The 22789-nt window shown below is 42.1% G+C and overlaps 1 protein-coding gene and 2 long non-coding RNA genes across 3 annotated transcripts; 1 reads left to right on the plus strand and 2 right to left on the minus strand.

The window, feature by feature from the left end:
* Positions 1-786: 786 nt before the first annotated feature.
* LOC145419694 (uncharacterized) lies at positions 787-1096 on the minus strand. The gene is made up of 2 exons (XR_013901013.1): positions 994-1096; positions 787-847 (listed from the first exon to the last, which is right to left on the minus strand). It is a non-coding gene; the product is annotated as an uncharacterized LOC145419694 (long non-coding RNA).
* Positions 1097-7413: 6317 nt separating this feature from the next.
* On the minus strand, positions 7414-7739 carry LOC113034891 (uncharacterized). The gene is made up of 2 exons (XR_013901012.1): positions 7615-7739; positions 7414-7468 (listed from the first exon to the last, which is right to left on the minus strand). It is a non-coding gene; the product is annotated as an uncharacterized LOC113034891 (long non-coding RNA).
* Positions 7740-20362: 12623 nt separating this feature from the next.
* On the plus strand, positions 20363-22018 carry cox5b2 (cytochrome c oxidase subunit 5B2). The gene is made up of 4 exons (XM_026189556.2): positions 20363-20584; positions 21413-21483; positions 21563-21662; positions 21768-22018. The coding sequence occupies exons 1-4, from the start codon at positions 20488-20490 to the stop codon at positions 21878-21880; spliced, it is 381 nt and encodes a 126-aa protein (XP_026045341.1). The 5' UTR covers positions 20363-20487; the 3' UTR covers positions 21881-22018.
* Positions 22019-22789: the final 771 nt, after the last annotated feature.

Below are 22789 nucleotides of genomic sequence, written 5' to 3' on the forward strand. Positions count from 1 at the left end.
TTTATATATTTTTACATGAGATGACCACTTTGGTTGTAAGATTCGGTTGTATTTATTAAAACCTAGACATTTTAAATGAGTAACTGTGTGTTGACTGTGTGTTGAGCAGCACCTTTACGGCTGCTGTTGGCTGCTATCTGCAGCAGTTTCCTGATGACGTCAGGTGTGTAAACCTTAAAGTCTGCTTAAACGAGGGCGCCTCTTGCCGGGTGCGGTGGCGCGCGCCTGTAATCCAAGCTACCGGGAGGCTGAGGCTGGCGGATCGTTTGAGCTCAGGAGCTCTGAGCTGCAGCGGACTATGCCGATCGGGTGTCCGCACTAAGTTCGGTATCGATATGGTGCTCCTGGGGGAGCTCGGGACCACCAGGTCGCCTAAGGAGGGGTGCACCGGCCCAGGTCGGAAACGGAGCAGGTCAAAGCCCCCGTGCCGCTCAGTAGTGGGATCGCGCCTGTGAATAGACGCTGTAGTGCAGCCTGAGTAATACAGCGGGACCCAGTCTTTTTACGCTCTTTCTCCTCTCCACAGAAATATACACACACTCACACATCACGTTTTTACAGCTTATAAAAGCGTCAAACACGGTCTCTCTGTCCTCTCGTTCCATTGAAAACCACCGCTGTTTGTTGGTCCAACAGCGCCTCCAACTGGAGGGGAGTAGCAATGACCATCACTGCAAATTCAAAGAGACGGTGAACTTTTTTTTTCTTTCAGTGATTGACTTTGATGAACACGCAGGACTGGACTGGGACTGTAGCATCCAATCGAACTGAGAAGGCCAGAACTGATGGTTGTTGAATGACCTTTATTATTCCTTGCCGTGTATCAGACAACGAACCAACGTAAGAGCTAGACAAACAAATGAAACAATTACCATATTATTCATGTACAGCATCTTAACCGCTCATTACGCTGGTCTAACCGTTATCTATTAAACTATATAATACATATTATGCATTTCAACTTGCTCAAATTAAATCTTATACATTACAAACCTTGTTCCCCTGTCGACTGTAGCTAGAACCATTTGTCTTCGTACATTTTAACTATATCCCTCTCTCCCTTTTCTCCGTTAGCATTAATTTTTCACCTTCTTCCGTCTTTCTGCACATCAAGCCGTTTACCGTTAAAACATTCACTTCCGGTCCCACAGGAAGTTACCAAAACAAAAGCACAAACGTTACATTACGTGAATGTGGGCCAGCTTTACACATCCGCCGCTACACTCCCACCAAATTATTTGCTGTTACAAACAAATAAAACACAAATAATTTCTAAACAGGTAACTTAACAATGATAATACCTTTGTATATGCAACAACAAATTCTCATCGCATTTTAACTGCTTAGTGCATCTTGTTTTTCACAACTTTCCAGCAGTAGAACCAACTTATGAACTGGGCGTTCCACTGTAGACATCTTATGCAAACGTTCACCCTTTTTACTAAGGTTTCTGTCTGCAAAGGTTACTTTGACCTTTCTCACAAGTCCATCTTCGTCTGTTATGGTGTCCACAACCCTACCAAGTCTCCATTGGGATCGTGGCAGTATTTCTTCCTTGTCCATCACTATGTCACCTACTTGCATATTCCTTTTAACAACATGCCATCTCTGCCGGACCCTGATGTTGTGCAGATATTCTCCCTTCCATCTGCTCCAAAATTGCTCCGTTAGGTATTGCACCTGACGCCATTGCTTCCGGGCGTACAGATCCTCTTTAACAAACTGTCCTGGAGGAGGCAAGGCTGTTGTGGTCTTCATAGTTAGGAGATGATTTGGAGTTATTGGTTTCAAACTGTTTGGATCATTGAGATTGTCTGTCGTCAATGGGCGGCTGTTTACTATTGCAGCTGCTTCATAGAGAAAGGTTCTGAGCGATGAATCGGTGAGTCGTCTCTTTGCGAGAGCGAGCGTGGCGTTGAGGACGTTTCTCACAGTCCGAATTTGTCGTTCCCATACTCCACCTGCGTGGCTAGCATGGGGTGTGTTAAACACAAAATCACATTGTTTTTCAGATAGAAAGGTTGTCAGTTTTTCAGTGTCTATTTCATTCAGTGCTGCACACAGTTCATTTTTGGCACCTACAAAGTTAGTACCTCGATCACATTTTATTTGTCTGACAGAGCCTCTCAGAGCTATAAAGCACCTTAGTCCATTAATGAAAGCGTCCGTAGTCAGGTCTTCTAACATTTCTACGTGTACTGCTCGTAAATAGAAACAAGTGAAAAGGAGAGCGTACCTTTTGTTTTCTTTTCTTGCTTGTTTGGTTAGGAACGGGCCGAAAACATCCATACCACAATATGTGAAAGGCGGAGAATGCTCGACTCTTTCTGTGGGGAGATCTTTCATTTTTTGTCCTTCCACAGCTCTCCTTAGTCTCCGACATGTCACACACTGACGGATGTAGTCTGATACTGTTTGACTTAGCTTGGGAATCCAATAACCGCTGGACCGTATTTCGTTCATTGTGAAGCTCTTTCCTTGATGATTTATTCTTTCGTGACAGTGAGCGATTATGAGTTTTGTAGTATGATGGTCTCTTGGAATGACAGTTGGATGTTTGAATGTGTTAGGAAGCGATGAGTGTTGTAGCCTTCCTCCCACCTTGAGCACATTGTCTTCGTCCAAGAAAGGATCCAACTTGTAAATTTTGTTGCTCTCATGTAGTGCCTTTCCTTTGCTTAATGTCTTTATCTCATCTGAAAATGTTAGTCCTTGTAGGTTTTTGATAATCACCATTTCAGCGTTTTGTCTTTCAGTTACAGTGCTGAGTGACTTTGATTTGTCTCTGAGTAGGAACCGCTTGAGACGTGCTATGGCACTGACAGCATGTGACCAGGATGAGAACCTTGTGAGACGGTCACAGAGACTCCTGTGTTCTGTAGTTTGGCTGTTGAGTGTTTGCACTTTTCTCACCTCTGGATCTCCCACCAAAAGTTCAATAGACTCTTTAGTTGGAAGATTTAACTTCCTTTCCCATAAGAACTGAGGGCCTGTGAGCCAGTTTGATGATAGCAGCTCTGCTACTGATGTGCCCCTTGAAGCTATGTCAGCAGGGTTTTCACCCGTTGGTACATAGAACCATTGCTGTGGTGCGGTATCGTTACGTATTTTTTGCACTCTATTGGCAATGAATGTGTGGAAGCGTCTTGCTTCATTGCTAATGTACCCCAGCGTGACCTTTGAATCTGTCCAAAAGAACTCTTCCACATTGTCATAGGGTAACTCTTCCTTTAGCATGCTGCTTACTGTGATTGATACTGCAGCTGCAGTCAACTCCAGCCTCGGAATTGTGGTAACCTTTGTTGGAGAGACTCGAGCTTTGCCCATTACAAAACTACAGTGTACCTCTTTGTTTTTGTTTATCAGTCTTAGGTAAGTGCATTGTCCATATCCTGTCGTACTTGCATCAGAAAAGTGGTGCAATTCTCTTTTTACCACATCTCCAAACGATGCAGGAACATAACATCTGTTTATCTGCAACCTTTTCAGGTTGTGTAGATCTTCTTTCCAGCACTGCCATTGCGGGTTGAGATGTTCAGGAAGTGGATCGTCCCAGTCTGTACCTTGGCGGCACATTTCCTGCAGGATTCTTTTGCCGTTAAGAACGTACGGAGCAATGAAACCCAACGGGTCGAATATTGCTGCGACTGTGGACAAGATGCTGCGTCTGGTTGGGGGTTGATCCTTTACAGCTTTGTTGAATGTAAAACAATCCTTTTCTATGTTCCAATACATCCCGAGTGCTCTTTCTGTTTGTGATTCGCTGAATGTCAAGTCCCTTGTTTTTGTGTCTGTTGCATGTTCTGAAGCAGGAATGTCTTTGAGTGCAACACTGTTGTTAGACACAAACTTATGTAACCTTAGCCCACCTTTCGCACATAGCTCACGTGCTTCTCTTGTGAGTTGTGCAGCGTCTTTCACGGTCTCAACGCTTGTTACCCCATCATCGACATAGAAGTCTCTGGTTATAAACTGTGCCGCTACGGGGTACTTGGAGCTGTTCTCTTTGGCTAAACGTTTAAATCCGTAATTTGCACAACCAGATGATGAAACAGCACCAAAGAGATGTACGGTCATTCGATAAGCTTGAGGTGGTTTGCTCATGTCTCCTCCTTTCCACCATAGAAAGCGTAGGTAGTCGCGATCGTTCGTGTCGACTTTGAATTGGTGGAACATTTTTTCAATGTCGCACATTAGCGCTACCTGATGTTGTCGGAAGCGGACGAGCACGCCGATCAAGTTGTTTATCATGTCGGGGCCATTTAGTAAATGGTCGTTGAGACAGGTACCCTTGTGTCTGGCTGAACAGTCGAACACCACACGTAACCGTTCTGGTTTCTTTGGGTGATAGATGCCGTGGTGTGGTATGTACCATGTCTCGCCTTCAGGTCCATTATCATCGGTCTCTTCGGCGTCGCCCCTTTGTATGATGTCATTCATATATGTGACATAGTCTCTTCTGTATTTTTCATCGCGCGTTAGTTTACGTTTGAGCTGATTGAGTCTGCTCTCGGCGAGTTGTCTGTTATCTGGCATTTGTGGCCTTTCCTTAAATGGCAATGGCATTTCGTAATGTCCCCTTTCTGTTTGTGTTATGCCTTGTTCAAGTTTCTCGAGAAACCTAAGGTCGTCTTGAGACACCCTCTTTTCGTTTATTTCGTCTTCTTTAAAGTCCCTTTCTAGTGCACGTATTGCATCTGCGGGAGTACATGGAGGCATTTCTTTAACAATTATTCTGTGACAGAGACTCCTTGTTGTCTCTGATGCACTGCATGGCACTGAGTTGCCAACTATGCTCCATCCTAAATCAGTTTGGATGGCATATGGCTCATTGTCTTTACCTAAGAGTACTTGTCTAGGCGCCAGAGCTTGGGGACAAGTATAACCAATCAGGAGACTCACCTCACAACTGAGGAGCGGTGGGATCTCATCTACAATGGACGACAAATGGCTCCACAGTTTTGCCGTGTCACATGTTGGTATGTGTTCTCTATTTGCAGGTATGTAGTCCTTTGTGTAAGCAGTTGGGAGCCTTAGCACTGTTGCTGAATTGTAACCTCTCACTAGAAGATCACACACCTTTCCGCTGCTTACTACTGCATTTTTACCCATCATCGTGGTTAGTCTGAGTTTCACAGGGCACACATTTGCTTGCAGTTTCTGTGTTACATCCTGATCTATAAAAACAGTGTCGCTCTGCGTGTCTAGTAGCGCATAGACTAGTTTTTCCCTTTGTGGATTAGCAGCCGTTGAGACCCATACTGGGACTATCATGGAGGTGCTGACTGTGTGTTCTGCTCTAGCGACGTTTAACGCTATGGCTGTTGCACTTTCAGGTGAGTTCCCTTGTGTTGCGTTGTCTATACTCACTTGAGCTTGCTTTTCTCTTTGCAGACTAATGCTGTAGTTCTCATCGTGAAGACAGGTCGGGTGTCTCTTAGAGCAGGTTTCACAAGTGAGGCGCCGTTTGCAGTCCTTAGCACTATGACCTTGCTTTAAACAACCATAACAATGTTTATTGTCCTTTACATGTTTCTTTTTCATTTCCAGGGTCATTTGCAGAAAGTTTGGGCACTTTATAAGTGGATGCAACTCTTGGCACAGTGTGCATGAAGAACTGTTGTATATTTTAGTCTTTGCATCTCTTTCAGTTGTGTTAATGTTAAATACACTTGCCTTGTTTCTTTTGACTTCTCTTGTGTTTCTTTTGTCATCATTTATTTCCGTGGAGCGAAGTGCATGTATGGAAGTGACTGGGTTGCATGCTACTTCTGCTTCAAGTGAGAGAAAGGAGGCAAATTCACTGAAGCTGGGGAATTCACCACCGTCCATGAGTGTCTTTGTTACATGCCTGTTCCATCTTGTGTTTATCCAGTCTGGCAATTTATGCAACAGTTTCTGATTTTCTTCACAGTCATTGAGTATTTGCAGTCCTTTCACGTGAGGCATAGCAAGTGTGCATGCATTCACAAAATCAGCAAAGTTCCTTAGCCCATCAGCATCTCTCGACTGTATTTTAGGCCAACTAGATAACTTCTCTCTAAATGCCCTTTGTAGCACGAAAGGCTGGCCATACCTTTGGTTTAACTTTGCCCAAGCATCGTTATACGCTTCTTCATCATTTCTGAAGAAAGTCCCTTCAAGGCACTTGCGAGCTGAGCCAGTTACATACCTTTTCAGATAGTACAGTTTATCTGCTGCTGACATGCCAGTTTGTTCAATAAGTGACATGAAAGTGGATTTCCATTCAATAAATTTTATTGGCTCACCACTAAACATCGTTGGTTCTGGCGTGGGGAGTCTATTTATTCTTATGCTGTCTTGTACCGCCTGTGCAAGCTGGCTGACACTAGGAGGGGTTGTTGGCGCCGGTATGGAGTATGATGGTACAGTGTGTTTGGGTGTGTGCTCTGGGTTCACCTTTTCCATCTTAACTGAATATGCATCATCAAGTTGCGACAACTCTCTGTTGTAGGCGTCCAACCTGGCGCGAGCGGCTTCCACCTCCCTTTCGGCTTTCAGGCGTTCCAACTCTGATGTTTGAACTGCCATTTGTTTCTTATGCTCCTCTTCTAGAGCCTTTATCTTTTCCTTCTGTCTTTGTTCCTCTTGTACAATCTTGTACTCTGCCTCCTTTGCTGCTAGTTCTGCTGCTGCCTCTGCTCGTTTTGAAGCAAGATGTGAGGCTGAAGACAGTTGGCTACGTTTCGATGCTGCAGTTGAACCATAGATGGATTGGGCATAATCATGTTCTAATAGTCTGCGTAGACGTTTTCTTTCATATTCTCCATCAAAATCTCCATCTACACCGCTTATTCTTTCCAGGATGACTTTCACGATGTCATGAGTAACTGCTTCACATGCATCGGTTTTTCTTCGTATGTCCGATGAAGGTGCAATGTGACTTCTCATTTCAGTGTACAGCTTTAGCAGTTCATCTTTTCTTTGCTCTACATCATCTGCAAGATCTGCCATTTCTTTCTCTGAAATGTCCAACTTTAATCTTTCTCTTGTTTCTCGCACTCGTATTTTCCATTGTTCATAAAGAGTTAATAGTCTTTTTTCTTTTTTACTTATCTCTTCTTTCTGATAAGTTAGCATTTTTTCGGTTGGCACCTTGGCTCTTTCTGAACGTCTTGGAATCGCGGAGTCACTTTGAGCTTTATCTTGTGGCTCATTTAATATTTGTTCTTTGTTTGCAAACTGTTCATTAATGTCTTCTTCTAAATCCTCCATTTTAACTTTATTTTCCTTAAGCCTTTCACCGTTTTATTCTCTGACCTGCTTCTGCCATCTGCTGGACGTTGTGGGAATTGCCGTTAAACCTTGAGCCCTCGTGGTGTAGCAAAATGGCGGCGGTCAAGCTCTTACTGTAGCATCCAATCGAACTGAGAAGGCCAGAACTGATGGTTGTTGAATGACCTTTATTATTCCTTGCCGTGTATCAGACAACGAACCAACGTAAGAGCTAGACAAACAAATGAAACAATTACCATATTATTCATGTACAGCATCTTAACCGCTCATTACGCTGGTCTAACCGTTATCTATTAAACTATATAATACATATTATGCATTTCAACTTGCTCAAATTAAATCTTATACATTACAAACCTTGTTCCCCTGTCGACTGTAGCTAGAACCATTTGTCTTCGTACAATTTAACTATATCCCTCTCTCCCTTTTCTCCGTTAGCATTAATTTTTCACCTTCTTCCGTCTTTCTGCACATCAAGCCGTTTACCGTTAAAACATTCACTTCCGGTCCCACAGGAAGTTACCAAAACAAAAGCACAAACGTTACATTACGTGAATGTGGGCCAGCTTTACACATCCGCCGCTACAGGGACAAAAAAATCAGCCCGGGCATTTTGACTAGAGAACAGCCCACCAGGAATTACAGGAAAAGCCATAAAGCCTCTGAATGAAAACAAATGCTGTTGTGACAGTGATGTACGCTGTCCTGTTGGTATATATGTGTCAATCTAATAAACTTAAACCTACACCATCCTCCCTATTCTGGTATTTTAAACAGTACTTACCGGAAATATCAAACAACCTAATCAATAATTACATATACCTAACTAGCAGAGTTGCCAACTCCCAGCAAAAATAGGGAACCGCCCCCCACCCTCCGCCTAATGATGCTTAATCAACGTAATCGACTTTAATTTATTGCCAGGGTAAAACAAATGTAGCATCCCTGGCTGAATGATGGTCTCTTATACTGATGCTTCACAGAGGTTTTATTGGAAATGTTTTTATTGAAACATTTAGTGAAGACACCGTAAGAGCTAGGAGCAAAACAAAACCAGCAATATTAATACCATAAGATCAAAGGAAACAAATTTCTCCTGCTCACATATAGCATATACATCAAATTTACATCACTCAATTCATTGTATCACCTCACTAACTTACCACTACACATAAAGGTCAAGTTCAAGGTTAACAATATAAACTCTATTAAACGACATTTTGATTGCATGTAACTTATTCCGTTAAAGGAAACATTAACAAACCTTGTGCCACTGTCAGCCAGGTACTAATTGGCAAAGTAAACGTACATATTTTTCACTTTAAGGCACACTATTTTACCATATCCTAAAAGAAACGTTACTAACAGCCCTTTAACGGTTTTGTGCCAGTTTCCTGTTTCAAAATAAAAGCATGGATTTCAAAATAAAACCGAAGTGCCTTTCAAACAAACGTAAAAATATTTACAAATTTAAAGGTCATTTACACTCCCACCAAATCATGAGTGTTTTAACAAAAGGGAGAACCATAACACGAATGATTTTTAAAAACGAATGACCTTAACCACAAGGCCTTTTACATAACGAAAACAAAGAATTATCCATGCATGAGCCTGCAGGTAATGTCCACAAGTCTTCATACAATAAAGGGTATGGTCGTTGTCTTAGACAGCCTCTAAAAGCAAGATCAGTTTCTGAATGGGCCGTTCAACAATGGATGGCTTGCCAGAACATTGACCCTCCCTTTTCATTTTCTGGTCTCCAAGACGAATCTTAACTTTCCTCACAAGCCCATCTTTATCAGCGACTGTTTCTTCAACTCTGGCTAATCTCCACTCGTTCCGTGGCAGATCATCCATCCTTTCGATGACTATGTCACCAACTTTCAGATTCCTTCTAGAAATATGCCAACGTTGTCTAGTGGCAATATTAGAGAGATACTCTCTTCTCCAGCGGTTCCAGAATTGCTCTGCTAGATACTGGATATGACGCCATCTCTTACGAGCATACATGTCTTCTCTGATGAACGTCCCGGGAGGTGGTAAGGCTCCAGTGGGTTTCATAGTGAGTAGGTGATTAGGAGTCAGCGGTTCTGGACCATTTGGATCATTCAGGTTATCCACAGTGAGTGGACGGCTGTTCACAATAGACATTGCTTCGTAAAACAATGTCCTCAAACAGGCATCATCTAATCTTCCAGGTGAGAGTGAAAGAGTGGACCGAAGTACATTTCTTACTGTTCTGATCTGTCTCTCCCAGACACCTCCAACATGGCTTGAATGGGGAGCATTCATAATGAAGTCGCACTGCCTCTCAGCCAAGAATGCAGTCAGACGATTGACATCCATCTGTTTCAGCGCATTATACATTTCATTCTTAGCTCCAATTGCTTCCTTGGTCACATCTTATTTGTCGTACTGCTCCTCTTATGGAAACAAAACATCGGAGGCCATTAATGAAGGCATCTGCTGACATATCATTCACCATTTCAATGTGAATTGCTCTACAACAAAGGCATGTGAAAAGCAGACCATAACGCTTATTCACCTTACGCCCTTGCTTTGTAAAAAATGGCCCAAAACAGTCCATTCCGCAATAAGTGAAAGGTGGAGATGGATCCACCCGCTCAGATGGCAGGTCTGCCATTCGTTGCTCTTCCACTGATCCCCTGAGTTTCCTGCATTTGACACACTGATGCACATAAGATGCAACAGCTCTGTTCATTCCTGGGATCCAGTATCCATTTGATCTGATCTCGTTGATGGTTATACCCCTTCCTTGGTGTTTAACCTGTTCATGATGATGAGCTATTATCATCCTCGTTATGTGGTGGTCCTTTGGAATGATCATTGGATGTTTCTGAGAGGCAGGGAGAGATGCATTTTTCAGTCTTCCTCCCACCTTGAGGATTCCATCTTTGTCAAGAAAGGCATCCAATCGAAACAGTTTACTCTGCCGTGAAAGTTGTAAGCCATTACTAAGTAGCTGGATCTCATCTCGATACACTCGTCTCTGTAAATCTCTTATAATGATGCGCTGTGCAACCTCTCGCTCCTGAACTGTGCTGTGGCTTGTTGACTTGTCACTCTTGGTTCGGCGAAGAAGTCGCGCAACAGCTTGTTTGACCTTACACCATGAAGAAAACTTTGACAAGCGGTCTGAAAGAGTCACTTGTTCTGCAGACTCCAAATTTAGTGCTTGAACCCTTTTAACTTCAGGGTCCCCAACTGGGATTTCTGGGATTACCTATACCTCTGGTGATACCTCTTTCTCCCATAAGAACTTGGGTCCAGTAAACCAGTTCGATGTCAGAAGCTTGCTTGCACTAGAACCTCTCGAAGCAAGGTCTGCAGGATTCTTGTCAGTAGAAACATATCGCCACTGCTGAGGAGTTGTACTGAGATGTATTTTCTGAATCCTATTTGATACAAATGTGTGGAAGCGACGTGACTCGTTGTTAATGTACCCCAGTACAACCTTGGAGTCTGTCCAGAAGTATTCATCAATCCCTGAAATTCCCAGTTCTTCCTTTAGAGTATTGCTTGCTGCAACTGATACAACAGCAGCAGTCAGTTCTAACCTGGGGATGGTCACAGCTTTGATTGGAGCAACTCTGGACTTTGCCATAATCAGAGCACAATGAACAGTTCCATTTCCATTCACATGTCTCAAATATGAGCACTGGCCATAACCATACGTGCTTGCATCAGAGAAGTGATGTAGCTCTCTCTTTGTGACCTTTCCAAAGTCAGCTGGTACATAGCATCGGGGTATGGTGATTTTATCCAAATTTGCCAGATCACTCTTCCAGGATCTCCAGACTGGTTGCAGTTTACTGATGAGTGGGTCATCCCAACCTGTACCATGCCTACACATTTCTTGAAGAACCCTTTTCCCAGTTAGCAGGAAAGGAGCAATAAGCCCAAGTGGGTCATAAAGAGAGGCAACAGTGGATAGTATACCACGCCTGGTTTCTGGTTGGTCCTTCAAACGGGCATGAAACCTGAAACTGTCTGACTCAATGTGCCAGTGGATTCCTAAGGCTCTTTCCAGCGATGAATCACTAAAGGCAAGATCAAGAGCCTTTACTTCAGTGGCACGCTCAGATGGTGCTATACTCTCAAGCACCTTCGCATTGTTACACACAAATTTGTGTAGTCGCAGACCACCCATAGCACAGAGCCTTTGGGCTTCTTTTGCAAGCTGAATAGCCTCATCTACATCTGCTATGCTTGTGACACCATCATCCACATAGAAGTCCCTCATAATGAATTGGGAGCCCAGAGGAAACAGGCTCTCGTTCTCCTTAGCGAGATGTTTCAACCCATAGTTGGCACATCCCGGTGAAGATGCAGCACCGAAAAGGTGAACTTTCATACGGAATTCCTGTGGCTCCACACTGAAGTTCCCATCCTTCCACCACAGGAAACGTAGGTAGTCTCTATCCGCTTCGCGCACATGAAACTGATGAAACATCCTTTCGATGTCGCACATCAGAGCAACATGGTTCTGTCGAAATCTGATAAGAACACCAGTTAGAGTATTTGTCAAATCTGGGCCCGACAGGAGATGATCATGTAAAATTATGATATTATTTTATGCCATGTTATACCCCTAATTAAAGATTGTGAAGTATTATGTAGTTTTAGTTTGCATTATTCTCCTGAATTAGAAGAAGCTGATAACTATTGCATTAGTTAAACTGATTTGCATTACATTAAATTGCTGACTTGTTGTGAATGAATGATATTGTTTTATGATGCATTATATTGCTGAGTTATAAGAAATACTGTTCGCAGAAGGTTATTGTCTAATTTGTCTGAGTAGAAGAGAACAGAGTGTACTGGAGTTTTCTGCCCCATTTCAGCAGGAGCAGATAAACAGGGAGCCAAGGTCGTAGCTTAGGCGCTGTGTGAGAGAGAGCATGTGAATGTTTAGGCTTTTTATGATAAGGTGGAGGCACCAGAGGTTATAAAAGTTTGAGCAATGCTCCACCATTTTGAGATTTTGAGGCTGTCTGCATCAGTGTCCATCTCCCACGTGTGTGATCATTAAATCATCGTTTGACTCAACCCGGCCGGACCAGTGTTGTTATTGTGGTTTTTTCTCTTGTCTCCATCCCCAATATTTTGAACCTTAACAATCATTTAGGCAAGTTCCCTTGTACTTAGCCGAGCAATCAAAAACCACTCTGAGCTTCTCTGGTTTTTTGGTATGATAAACTCCGTGGTGTGGAATATACCATGTTTCACCTTCCTTCTCTTCACAGAGAACTTCTTCAGCATCATTGTTTTTAATTACCTCATTCAAAAACGTTACGTAGTGAGTCTTGTAGTTCTTGTTGTTCAGCAGCTTTCGTTTGAGATGGTTGAGCCAGATGATAGCTAACTGCTTGTTGTTGGGAAGGTAGGGTCTCTCTTTAAAAGGGAGAGGCATCTCATAGTGACCATGGGCGTTCATGTAAATGCTTTCCTTTAGCATATTGAGGAAGAGGATGGCATCTTGAGACACTGTTCTGCTGTCCTTGCTGATGTCCTTAAAGTCAGACTCAAGTACTTTAATGGCATCGGATGGCGTCACTGGAGGAAGCTCTTTGACAGTTACTCTATGGCATATGTTGGCGACAGGAGGAGATTCAAGGTGAGGTGGTGAGCAGCCTATGATGCTCCATCCTAGGTCTGTGCGGACTGCATAAGGTTCATTATCTCTTCCTAGGATGACCTGTCTTGGTGCTAGTGCCTGTGAGCAGTTATAACCTATTAGAAGACCAACTTCACAGTCTAAATGTGGTGGAATATCATCTGCTATTGCTTTGAGATGATTCCAATGCCTCGCCGTTTCACTGGTAGGAATGTGCCTTCGATTCACTGGTATGCAGTCTTTGGTATAGGCAGGAGGGAGATCAATGTGATTTGTGGAGGTATAGCCACGCACTCTGAGACCTGAGACTCTTTCACTGTGTGTTACTGTGTCCTTTCCGATCATGGTGGTTAGCTTTAGCCTTACAGGATAGGTCTTGGTTGTCAAGCTACGACTAACATCTTCATCAATAAACACAGTGTCACTCTGGGTGTCAAGCAGAGCATAGACAAGCCTTTCTATTCCTGGGTTGTTGGAAGAGGAAACCCAGACTGGCAAAATCATGGATGTAGTTGTAGATGTGTGCTCAGTCTCTGTATTGAGAGACAATGTCGTAACTGCTTCGTCTGTATTCTGATTAGAGGCTAACACAGCATTCATGTTGGAATATCTGTCGTCATGAAGGCAAGTTGGGTGTCGTCCCTTACAGATATCACATAAGTGTCTGTGGCGGCAGTCTTTAACATTATGGCCTGGTTTCAGACAACCATAGCAGAGTTTGTTTTCCCTTACATACTTTCTTTTCTCTTCCAGAGGCGTTCCTTTAAACTCTGGACAACTATGTAGGCGGTGTTTGTTATCATGACAGAATGTACAAGGGGGCTTTAAGCTTGTCTTGGATGGTACATTCTTCTCATTCTCTGTAAGTGTCTGTGTATGGAGAACAGTAGATTTATTTTTCCTTTCTTTCAGATGATGTTTCTCTGCAGGTAAGTCTGATAAACGTAATGCATGGAGGGAAGTTACTGGGTTACAGGCAATCTCTGCTTCTAATGACATGAAGTTGACAAAGTCCTGAAAGGCTGGAAATTCCTGTCTGTCCTTCATAAACTGGGTCACCTTGCGGTTCCACCTTGAAGCTGCCCAATCAGGTAACTTTTGGACCAGCTTTTGATTCTCTTCACAGTCATTCAGAATGTCCAGCCCTTTAATATGAGGCATGGCTTGCTGACATGCATGTAGGAAGTCGGCGAATGCTCTGAGTTGTTCTGCATCCTTTGAGTGGATCTTTGGCCAGCTAGCTAGTTTTTCTCTGAAAGCTCTCTGCAAGACGAATGGTTGACCGTACCTGCTATTAAGGCGATCCCATGCATCCTTATACGCTTCATCATCCTCCCTGTAAAAGATACCATCAAGTGTCTTTCGTGCAGGACCTCCCACATATCTTCTCAAGTAATGCAGTTTGTCAGCTGAACATATGTTCCTTTTATCTATGAGGGATATGAATGAAGATTTCCATTCAATGAACTGGATTGGGTCGCCGGTGAATACAGGTGGCTCTGGCATTGGAAGTCTGTTCATGGCTATGCTGTCTTGTACTGCTTGAGCTAAGTGGGACACATCTGTCTGTGGAGGTGAAGCTGGAAATCTTATGAGATGCTGAACTGGAGCCAGAGACACAGCTTGATGTGGGTGCATATGTTCCTGGTTCCTTAGTTTGCTGTTAGCAGAGCACAAGCTGCCCTCCTGCATTACATCTTGGTTGTAAATTGACAATCTTGCTCGTGCTGCTCTTATATCCTTTTCAGCCCTTAGTCTTTCTAGTTCATGTTTTTGAGCTTCAAGATCCCTTTTCTGTTGCTCTACTAAGAGCTGGATCCTTTCCTTTTGTTTTCCTTCCGCCAATAACAACTCATATTCTGCTTCCTTTGCTGCTAATTCTGCTGCAGCATCTGCTCTTTTTACTGCGACAATGGAGTCTATAGTGTGTTGACTTGGAGGTGAAACTGTGGATCCATATATAGAATGAGCATAGTCTCTGTTAAGGAGCTCACGAAGGCGTTCTTTGACTGCTTCACTATCATAGTCTTCGTCTATGCCTGATATTCTTTCATATGCAATTTTAATAATGTCCTTTGTTACGGCCTCACATGCATCAACACGACGTCTCGTTTCACTGGATGGTGTGAGGTGATCTCTGATTTGTACATAAATGTCCGTAATATCATTCATGCATTTCTCTAAGATATCAATGAGAGCTGCGATTTCACTTTCTGGAATGTCTAGCTTTAGCTGATTTCTTGCCTTACGTGCCTGGATCTTCCATTGATCATAAAGGTGCATGAGCCGCTTCTCCCTTTTGTATGCCTCCTCTCTCTGAAATGTAAGCATCTTCTCCGTGGGATTTCTTGGGCGATCAGATCTGCGAAGTTCCTCATCCTTGCTTGCTTGACAGATGTCTTTTATTTGATCTGAGCCTTCTGCTTCTGCAGTTAATATCTGAGATGCTTCCATTTTGAGCGAGTGTCACATTTAGACCATCACAATGAATCCCTCTTCTTTCATCATAGACTTTGGCAGTCAGGTGAAACTCGTGAGGCTGAAGCTCTTACTGTAGCATCCCTGGCTGAATGATGGTCTCTTATACTGATGCTTCACAGAGGTTTTATTGGAAATGTTTTTATTGAAACTAGAGATGGCACGATACCACTTTTTTATGTCCGATACGGATACCGATATCATAAATTTGGATATCTGCCGATACCGATATGAATCCGATATAGTGTTTTTTAATCAACAAAACTGTTTTTTAAAATATCTTGCTGCATTTTGCAAGTCTGCAAGTTCATACTCAAGTTTAAAACAACAACTACACTAAAGCTATTCTGTTATACCTGTATACAAAAAAAATATTTCATAGTTCAGCAATACTGATCAATCTAATAAACTTAGACCTACACCATCCTCCCTATTCTGGTATTTTAAAGAGTACTTAGCGTAAATATTAAGCAACCTAACTAATAGGGTTCCAACTCCCAGCAACAACAAAATTAAATAAATAAAAAATAGGGAACCACCCCTCACGCGCCACCTCATGATGCTTAATCGACGTAATCAACCTTAATTTGATGCAGTGTGAAAAAAAATGCACAGAAATCAATTATTTTTCAAGAAATATTAAATAGATTCAACATCTTTCTTCAACAAAATTGCAGACTGCACAGATGGTACCTTCCCAAAGTAAAAAGTACTATAGCTTACTAGGGTATATATATTAGACTTAATAGTTACTATATACAGTAACTGACTTCTATTCATTTTACATCAAATTAAAACTTTGGGTGTCAGATAATTATTTATTAAAAGCTCGACATTTTAAATGAGAATAAGAAAGAAAAGTATGTCTTTGTGCCCCCTTTTCCCAGTTAATGTCCTATCGGCCCCCCTGGCTAAACTTTGCTAGATCCGCCCCTGCACAGTTACCAGCGTCAGCTACGTAGAAAAAGATCCTCGAGTAGAAAGTAATATTAAATACATTCTAACAACAGCTGATCAAGCTTAAACGTGCTGCTGTTGTTCAGCCGCTGGTTTCCTCTTTCTGGCGCAAAGTGGACCAAAAACAAACGAGAGACAGACTCACGACAGAAAAGCCGATCAGCTGATTTAAGCAGTTTCACGATTGAAGTAGCAGCAGGAGAGCGAGAGGCAGTCGCTTGTTAACCTTAACGTGGGAATGCTTTACAAACATTCAGAGATGGACTTACACACTTGCTTTACTTCTCTCGGGGATAACTTTGTCGGAGATGAAATGCCAGGTTGCTAGCGAAGCTCCACAGGTCCCGCATGCCACAGCTGCTCTATCACGTGATGCATACGTTCTGAGGTGAGTTACAGCGTGTTGCAAGTTTTGTGAGGTGCTTTCGTGATATTTAATGGATCGGATTACATTTTTTATTTTTCTCCGATATCCGATCCAGTAATTTAGGTCAGTATCGGACCGATACCGATACGTAATATCGGATCGGTCCATCTCTAATTGAAACATTCAGTGAAGACACCGTAAGAGCTAGGAGCAAAACAAAACCAGCAATATTAATACCATAAGATCAAAGGAAACAAATTTCTCCTGCTCACATATAGCATATACATCAAATTTACATCACTCAATTCATTGTATCACCTCACTAACTTACCACTACACATAAAGGTCAAGTTCAAGGTTAACAATATAAACTCTATTAAACGACATTTTGATTGCATGTAACTTATTCCGTTAAAGGAAACATTAACAAACCTTGTGCCACTGTCAGCCAGGTACTAATTGGCAAAGTAAACGTACATATTTTTCACTTTAAGGCACACTATTTTACCATATCCTAAAAGAAACGTTACTAACAGCCCTTTAACGGTTTTGTGCCAGTTTCCTGTTTCAAAATAAAAGCATGGATTTCAAAATAAAACCGAAGTGCCTTTCAAACAAACGTAAAAATATTTACAAATTTAAAGGTCATTTACAACAAATGCACAGAAACCAATTATTTTTCTACAGTAAATAAATAGATTCAACATCTTTCCGCAACAGAATTGCAGACTGCACACATGGTACCTTCCCAAAGGAAAAAGTACTATAGCTTATTAGGGCATATATTAGACTTAATATTTACTATATACAATAATGAATTTTTATATATTTTTACATGAGATGACCACTTTGGTTGTAAGATTCGGTTGTATTTATTAAAACCTAGACATTTTAAATGAGTAACTGTGTGTTGACTGTGTGTTGAGCAGTTTCCTGATGACGTCAGGTGTGTAAACCTTAAAGTCTGCGTAAACGAGGGCGCCTCTTGCCGGGTGCGGTGGCGCGCGCCTGTAATCCAAGCTACCGGGAGGCTGAGGCTGGCGGATCGTTTGAGCTCAGGAGCTCTGAGCTGCAGCGGACTATGCCGATCGGGTGTCCGCACTAAGTTCGGTATCGATATGGTGCTCCTGGGGGAGCTCGGGACCACCAGGTCGCCTAAGGAGGGGTGCACCGGCCCAGGTCGGAAACGGAGCAGGTCAAAGCCCCCGTGCCGCTCAGTAGTGGGATCGCGCCTGTGAATAGACGCTGTAGTGCAGCCTGAGTAATACAGCGGGACCCAGTCTTTTTATACTCTTTCTCCTCTCCACAGAAATATACACACTCACACATCACGTTTTTACAGCTTATAAAAGCGTCAAACACGGTCTCTCTGTCCTCTCGTTCCATTGAAAACCACCGCTGTTTGTTGGTCCAACAGCGCCTCCAACCGGAGGGGAGTAGCAATGACCATCACTGCAAATTCAAAGAGACGGTGAACTTTTTTTTTCTTTCAGTGATTGACTTTGATGAACACGCAGGACTGGACTGGGACAAAAAAATCAGCCCGGGCATTTTGACTAGAGAACAGCCCACCAGGAATTACAGGAAAAGCCATAAAGCCTCTGAATGAAAACAAATGCTGTTGTGACAGTGATGTACGCTGTCCTGTTGGTATATATGTGTCAATCTAATAAACTTAAACCTACACCATCCTCCCTATTCTGGTATTTTAAACAGTACTTACCGGAAATATCAAACAACCTAATCAATAATTACATATACCTAACTAGCAGAGTTGCCAACTCCCAGCAAAAATAGGGAACCGCCCCCCACCCTCCGCCTAATGATGCTTAATCAACGTAATCGACTTTAATTTATTGCCAGGGTAAAACAAATGCACAGAAACCAATTATTTTTCTACAGTAAATAAATAGATTCAACATCTTTCCGCAACAGAATTGCAGACTGCATACATGGTACCTTCCCAAAGGAAAAAGTACTATAGCTTATTAGGGCATATATTAGACTTAATATTTACTATATACAATAATGAATTTTTATATATTTTTACATGAGATGACCACTTTGGTTGTAAGATTCGGTTGTATTTATTAAAACCTAGACATTTTAAATGAGTAACTGTGTGTTGACTGTGTGTTGAGCAGCACCTTTACGGCTGCTGTTGGCTGCTATCTGCAGCAGTTTCCTGATGACGTCAGGTGTGTAAACCTTAAAGTCTGCGTAAACGAGGGCGCCTCTTGCCGGGTGCGGTGGCGCGCGCCTGTAATCCAAGCTACCGGGAGGCTGAGGCTGGCGGATCGTTTGAGCTCAGGAGCTCTGAGCTGCAGCGGACTATGCCGATCGGGTGTCCGCACTAAGTTCGGTATCGATATGGTGCTCCTGGGGGAGCTCGGGACCACCAGGTCGCCTAAGGAGGGGTGCACCGGCCCAGGTCGGAAACGGAGCAGATCAAAGCCCCCGTGCCGCTCAGTAGTGGGATCGCGCCTGTGAATAGACGCTGTAGTGCAGCCTGAGTAATACAGCGGGACCCAGTCTTTTTACGCTCTTTCTCCTCATATATACTCACACATCACGTTTTTACAGCTTGTAACACCTTCTTTTTTTTGTCATCACCATGTGAGCCAGCATGTGAGTATTGATGTTTGTTGGTCCATCACCGCCTCCATCTGGATCACAGGAGAAAAATAAAAGAAACAACGTTTCAACAAGTTTCTTCTTTCTCCACTGCAGAGTACCTCTGTCAGCATTTTTCTCTTTCTTTCTGCTGGTCTATATTTATTCGAGCACAGTGGTAAAAGGATTTAAAATACCACACCTCATAGGGAAATATAGCACATTTTTACAAATAGAACAGAATAGAAAAATCCTTTAATTGTCCCACAAGGGGAAATTTGATTGTAACAGCAGCAAAAAACACCGTCTGGTTGTTGAGTTTGTTTGAGTTTGTTTTCACCCTCAAATGAGCTGACTGCTTCTGCTCTACAAAAAAACACACAATATATATATATATTTTTTTTTACAGAAACACATATTTACATCATGGACAATGTACAAAAACAGAGTACTGTACAGTTATTAAGATCGAAGTACAGATGAAAGTGGAAAACCCAGGTTTTATTGCGCAAACAGAGCAGGGTACTGGAAGATGTTTAAATAATTAAGAATATTTACAAAATGTACAGATTGTGCATTGTATCTGTGCATCAAAAGGTAAATGTAACTTCCAATATGTCAGTATATATAAACTGAGAAAAAATAATGTGCAAGTTATAACAGTAGTAGTTGTTCAGTTGATTAGTGCAAATTACAGCGCTGATGTAAACACCTATGTGTGTTGGGAGCAAACCTTATGTACATAAGATTTTAATTTTTATCTTTTATGTTTGTTTAAGTGTAAGTCTGAGGTCCGTGGGAGCACTGCAATTTCAAATGCCCGTGTATGGTTTGTACATTTGGTTTTTGAGTTTGATGGTTCCTTCTTCCCTTGTAATTGCACGGAAATGTAAACTAAATAACTACAATAACAGGTGCTATCTTAAAGTGTTTTTTTTTTTTGTTGTTGCTGTTTTTTTACATAACAAAAATGAAACTACGTTTTTCTATAATAAAGTATACAGCGGTGTTTACCACCCGTAGAGCGTGCCTCCCACTGCTGAATCTGATTGGTCGGATCAGCTGCGCTTCTGCTCATTGGCCCGCGCACCCGTCACTCAGGCGGTTGTAGTGGGGTCATTTCAGTCCGGTTTATAGCAGAGTCAGGTCATTCACTGTACTTGAAAAAGGCACTATAATGGCGGGACGTCTTCTTCTCCGAGCTTGTACAACAACACTGCAGCTGAGGAGCGGCGTGCTGGCCCCGCTGCACCGTTCAATGGCCACAGTGAGAGGTAGGACTCCGTATTTACGACAGGAGACGTGACTTCACAGGCCTCCGGAGTGCGTTACAGCCACAGCTGTCACCGCTCACTAGACTTAGTGCGAAAAGCGAAAGGCTGGTTATATTGGCAATTTTAGCGGCGTCTTTATTGTTTAGTTTGGTAGCTGACAAGTTAGTAACAAGGAGTTTGCAGTACGTGCTAGCTAGCTACCGCCAGTGTTTTATTTACAGCAAAAAGAAACACCTGTGTACATATTTATTTACAGAAGTAAAACATATTTGTGGGAGGCCTAAGTGCTTTGAGATACACAAAGCCCCTACCTAAATACGACTATAAAGTACACCTTAAAAAAAATGAAGGTCATTTGGACTTTAGCGAGTGGAAAGGCCTTTGATAGACCCACCTCCTTTGGCAGACTCTGTTGGGCAGGTGCCAGCACCCTGATAGGGGACAGGAGTGTGTTATTGTGGGAGGCGTCCAATGCTGACGTGCAGGCTTGCCCGCACTCATTACAGAGTTTATTATAGTTCTGTATTTTCTAATTAGTTATAATTTTTATTTCGTTTTGAGCTTTTCTTTTTAATTTAGTTTAGTTTTTGTTCTTAGAAGACGTTTAGTGTTGGTTTCTGTGTTAGTTTTAGTCTTTTTAGTTATTAGTGTGCAGAGGCCATATGCAAGAGGTAAGATTTAAGCAAGTTATTATAGGCTTTTAATATAAAACTGATTTTTTTTTAAGCAGCTGAATCAAATACAGATTTTTTTTGTTTATTATTTGTATATATTATTATCATTTATTCATTTTTTAAATAGAAACCTTTTTGCTATTTAATTTTTCAGGCATACCAACAGATGAAGAACAGGCCACTGGGCTGGAGCGCCGTACCCTCCAGGCCCTCAAACAGGGAAAGGTAGGCTACTGTATACATATGATAATGAACCTGAACTGCACATAAGCTAATTTTTTTCTTTTTCCCGTTTACATCACAGGACCCTTACAGCATCCTGAAACCAAAGCACTATGCTGGTACCAAAGAAGACCCTCACATTGTGCCAGGCATTGGAACCAAGAGGCTGGTGGGATGTCTCTGTAAGTGATGCATAATGAATACAATTTCCCCTTTATGAATCTGTTTTACCAGTGTTAAAAACTTTTTTTTCTTTTTTAATTATAACTTTTTAAAAATCTTTGCAGGTGAGGAAGACAACACTGCTATTGTGTGGTTCTGGCTTCATGAGGGAGAGGCCCAGCGCTGTCCTTCCTGTGGTTCCCACTATAAGCTTGTCCATCACGAGTTGCCCCACTGATACCAAAACTAACACACAAAGCCCCCAAATTGGGCAACAACAGACAAGTGTATTTGCCTCCTTTAAGGCCATATTCTGCAGTGTGTGCACATCATTCAACTTGTACAGTTTATGATTAAATTGTGACTTGAAGTGGAATGTGTTGATGGGTATTTTCATGAGGGAACAGACAGTTAAAATATTAAAGGTTAATTTACTATATAAGCTGGACTTTAAAGGGGACCTATTATTCTGATTTCCAACATATTTTAATTCATCACAGCAGCTTTGTTTTTCTTATACTCTACCTTAATGCAGGCCCTCAGATTTCATCTCTCTGACTTTAAGGTAACTTTATTTCTGATTGGCTGCCCCTCAAAGGTTTCTATTGCGCTTTCGACTACATTTCTGACACCTCAACAGTTGCCCTTGAAGAAATGTGTCATTGTGTCAACAATTAGCCAATCATAGGGAAAAATCACCTTCTTTGGAAGAATGAAGTGATATTGTAAATGTGAAATCTAAAAAAATCGCCATTATTTACCGTCTAGATTTTGGCGTAAATAATTACTTTGGCTGTCTTTAACGCTTTCATGAGCCCCTCCACTTGCAGGATGTGAATAGGAAATGGCTGTGTGCCCGAGATGACATCTGCCCTTTGTAACTTCATACAAACCCAAGAGTAGGAAGACGTTGATGCCTGAGCACACGGATTACACATACCTATACTTACCACCTCCTCTGAAACTCTGGTCAGGTGTCATAAGAACATCCATCATCAGAACATATTTGAAAGAAAATAACAAAAAGCAGAATTAACCCCTTTTAAAAACAAAATGTGGTATATTTTTTGTTAAAAAATACCTTCTACAGCAATATTCAAACACAAGGTACTATATTAAAAATAACCAACCTTTCATAAGAACTTAG

This window comes from Astatotilapia calliptera, chromosome 13, assembly GCF_964374335.1.
Source record: "Astatotilapia calliptera chromosome 13, fAstCal68.1, whole genome shotgun sequence".
NCBI lineage: Eukaryota > Metazoa > Chordata > Actinopteri > Cichliformes > Cichlidae > Astatotilapia > Astatotilapia calliptera.

Excerpts from the sequence above, each read along its gene's own strand:
- cox5b2 (XM_026189556.2), top strand. The coding sequence starts at position 20,488 with ATGGCGGGACGTCTTCTTCTCCGAGCTTGTACAACAACACTGCAGCTG. Across the intron at positions 20,585-21,412 it reads TTCAATGGCCACAGTGAGAG|GCATACCAACAGATGAAGAA; the intron begins GTAGGACTCCGT and ends TTAATTTTTCAG. Across the intron at positions 21,484-21,562 it reads AGGCCCTCAAACAGGGAAAG|GACCCTTACAGCATCCTGAA; the intron begins GTAGGCTACTGT and ends TTTACATCACAG.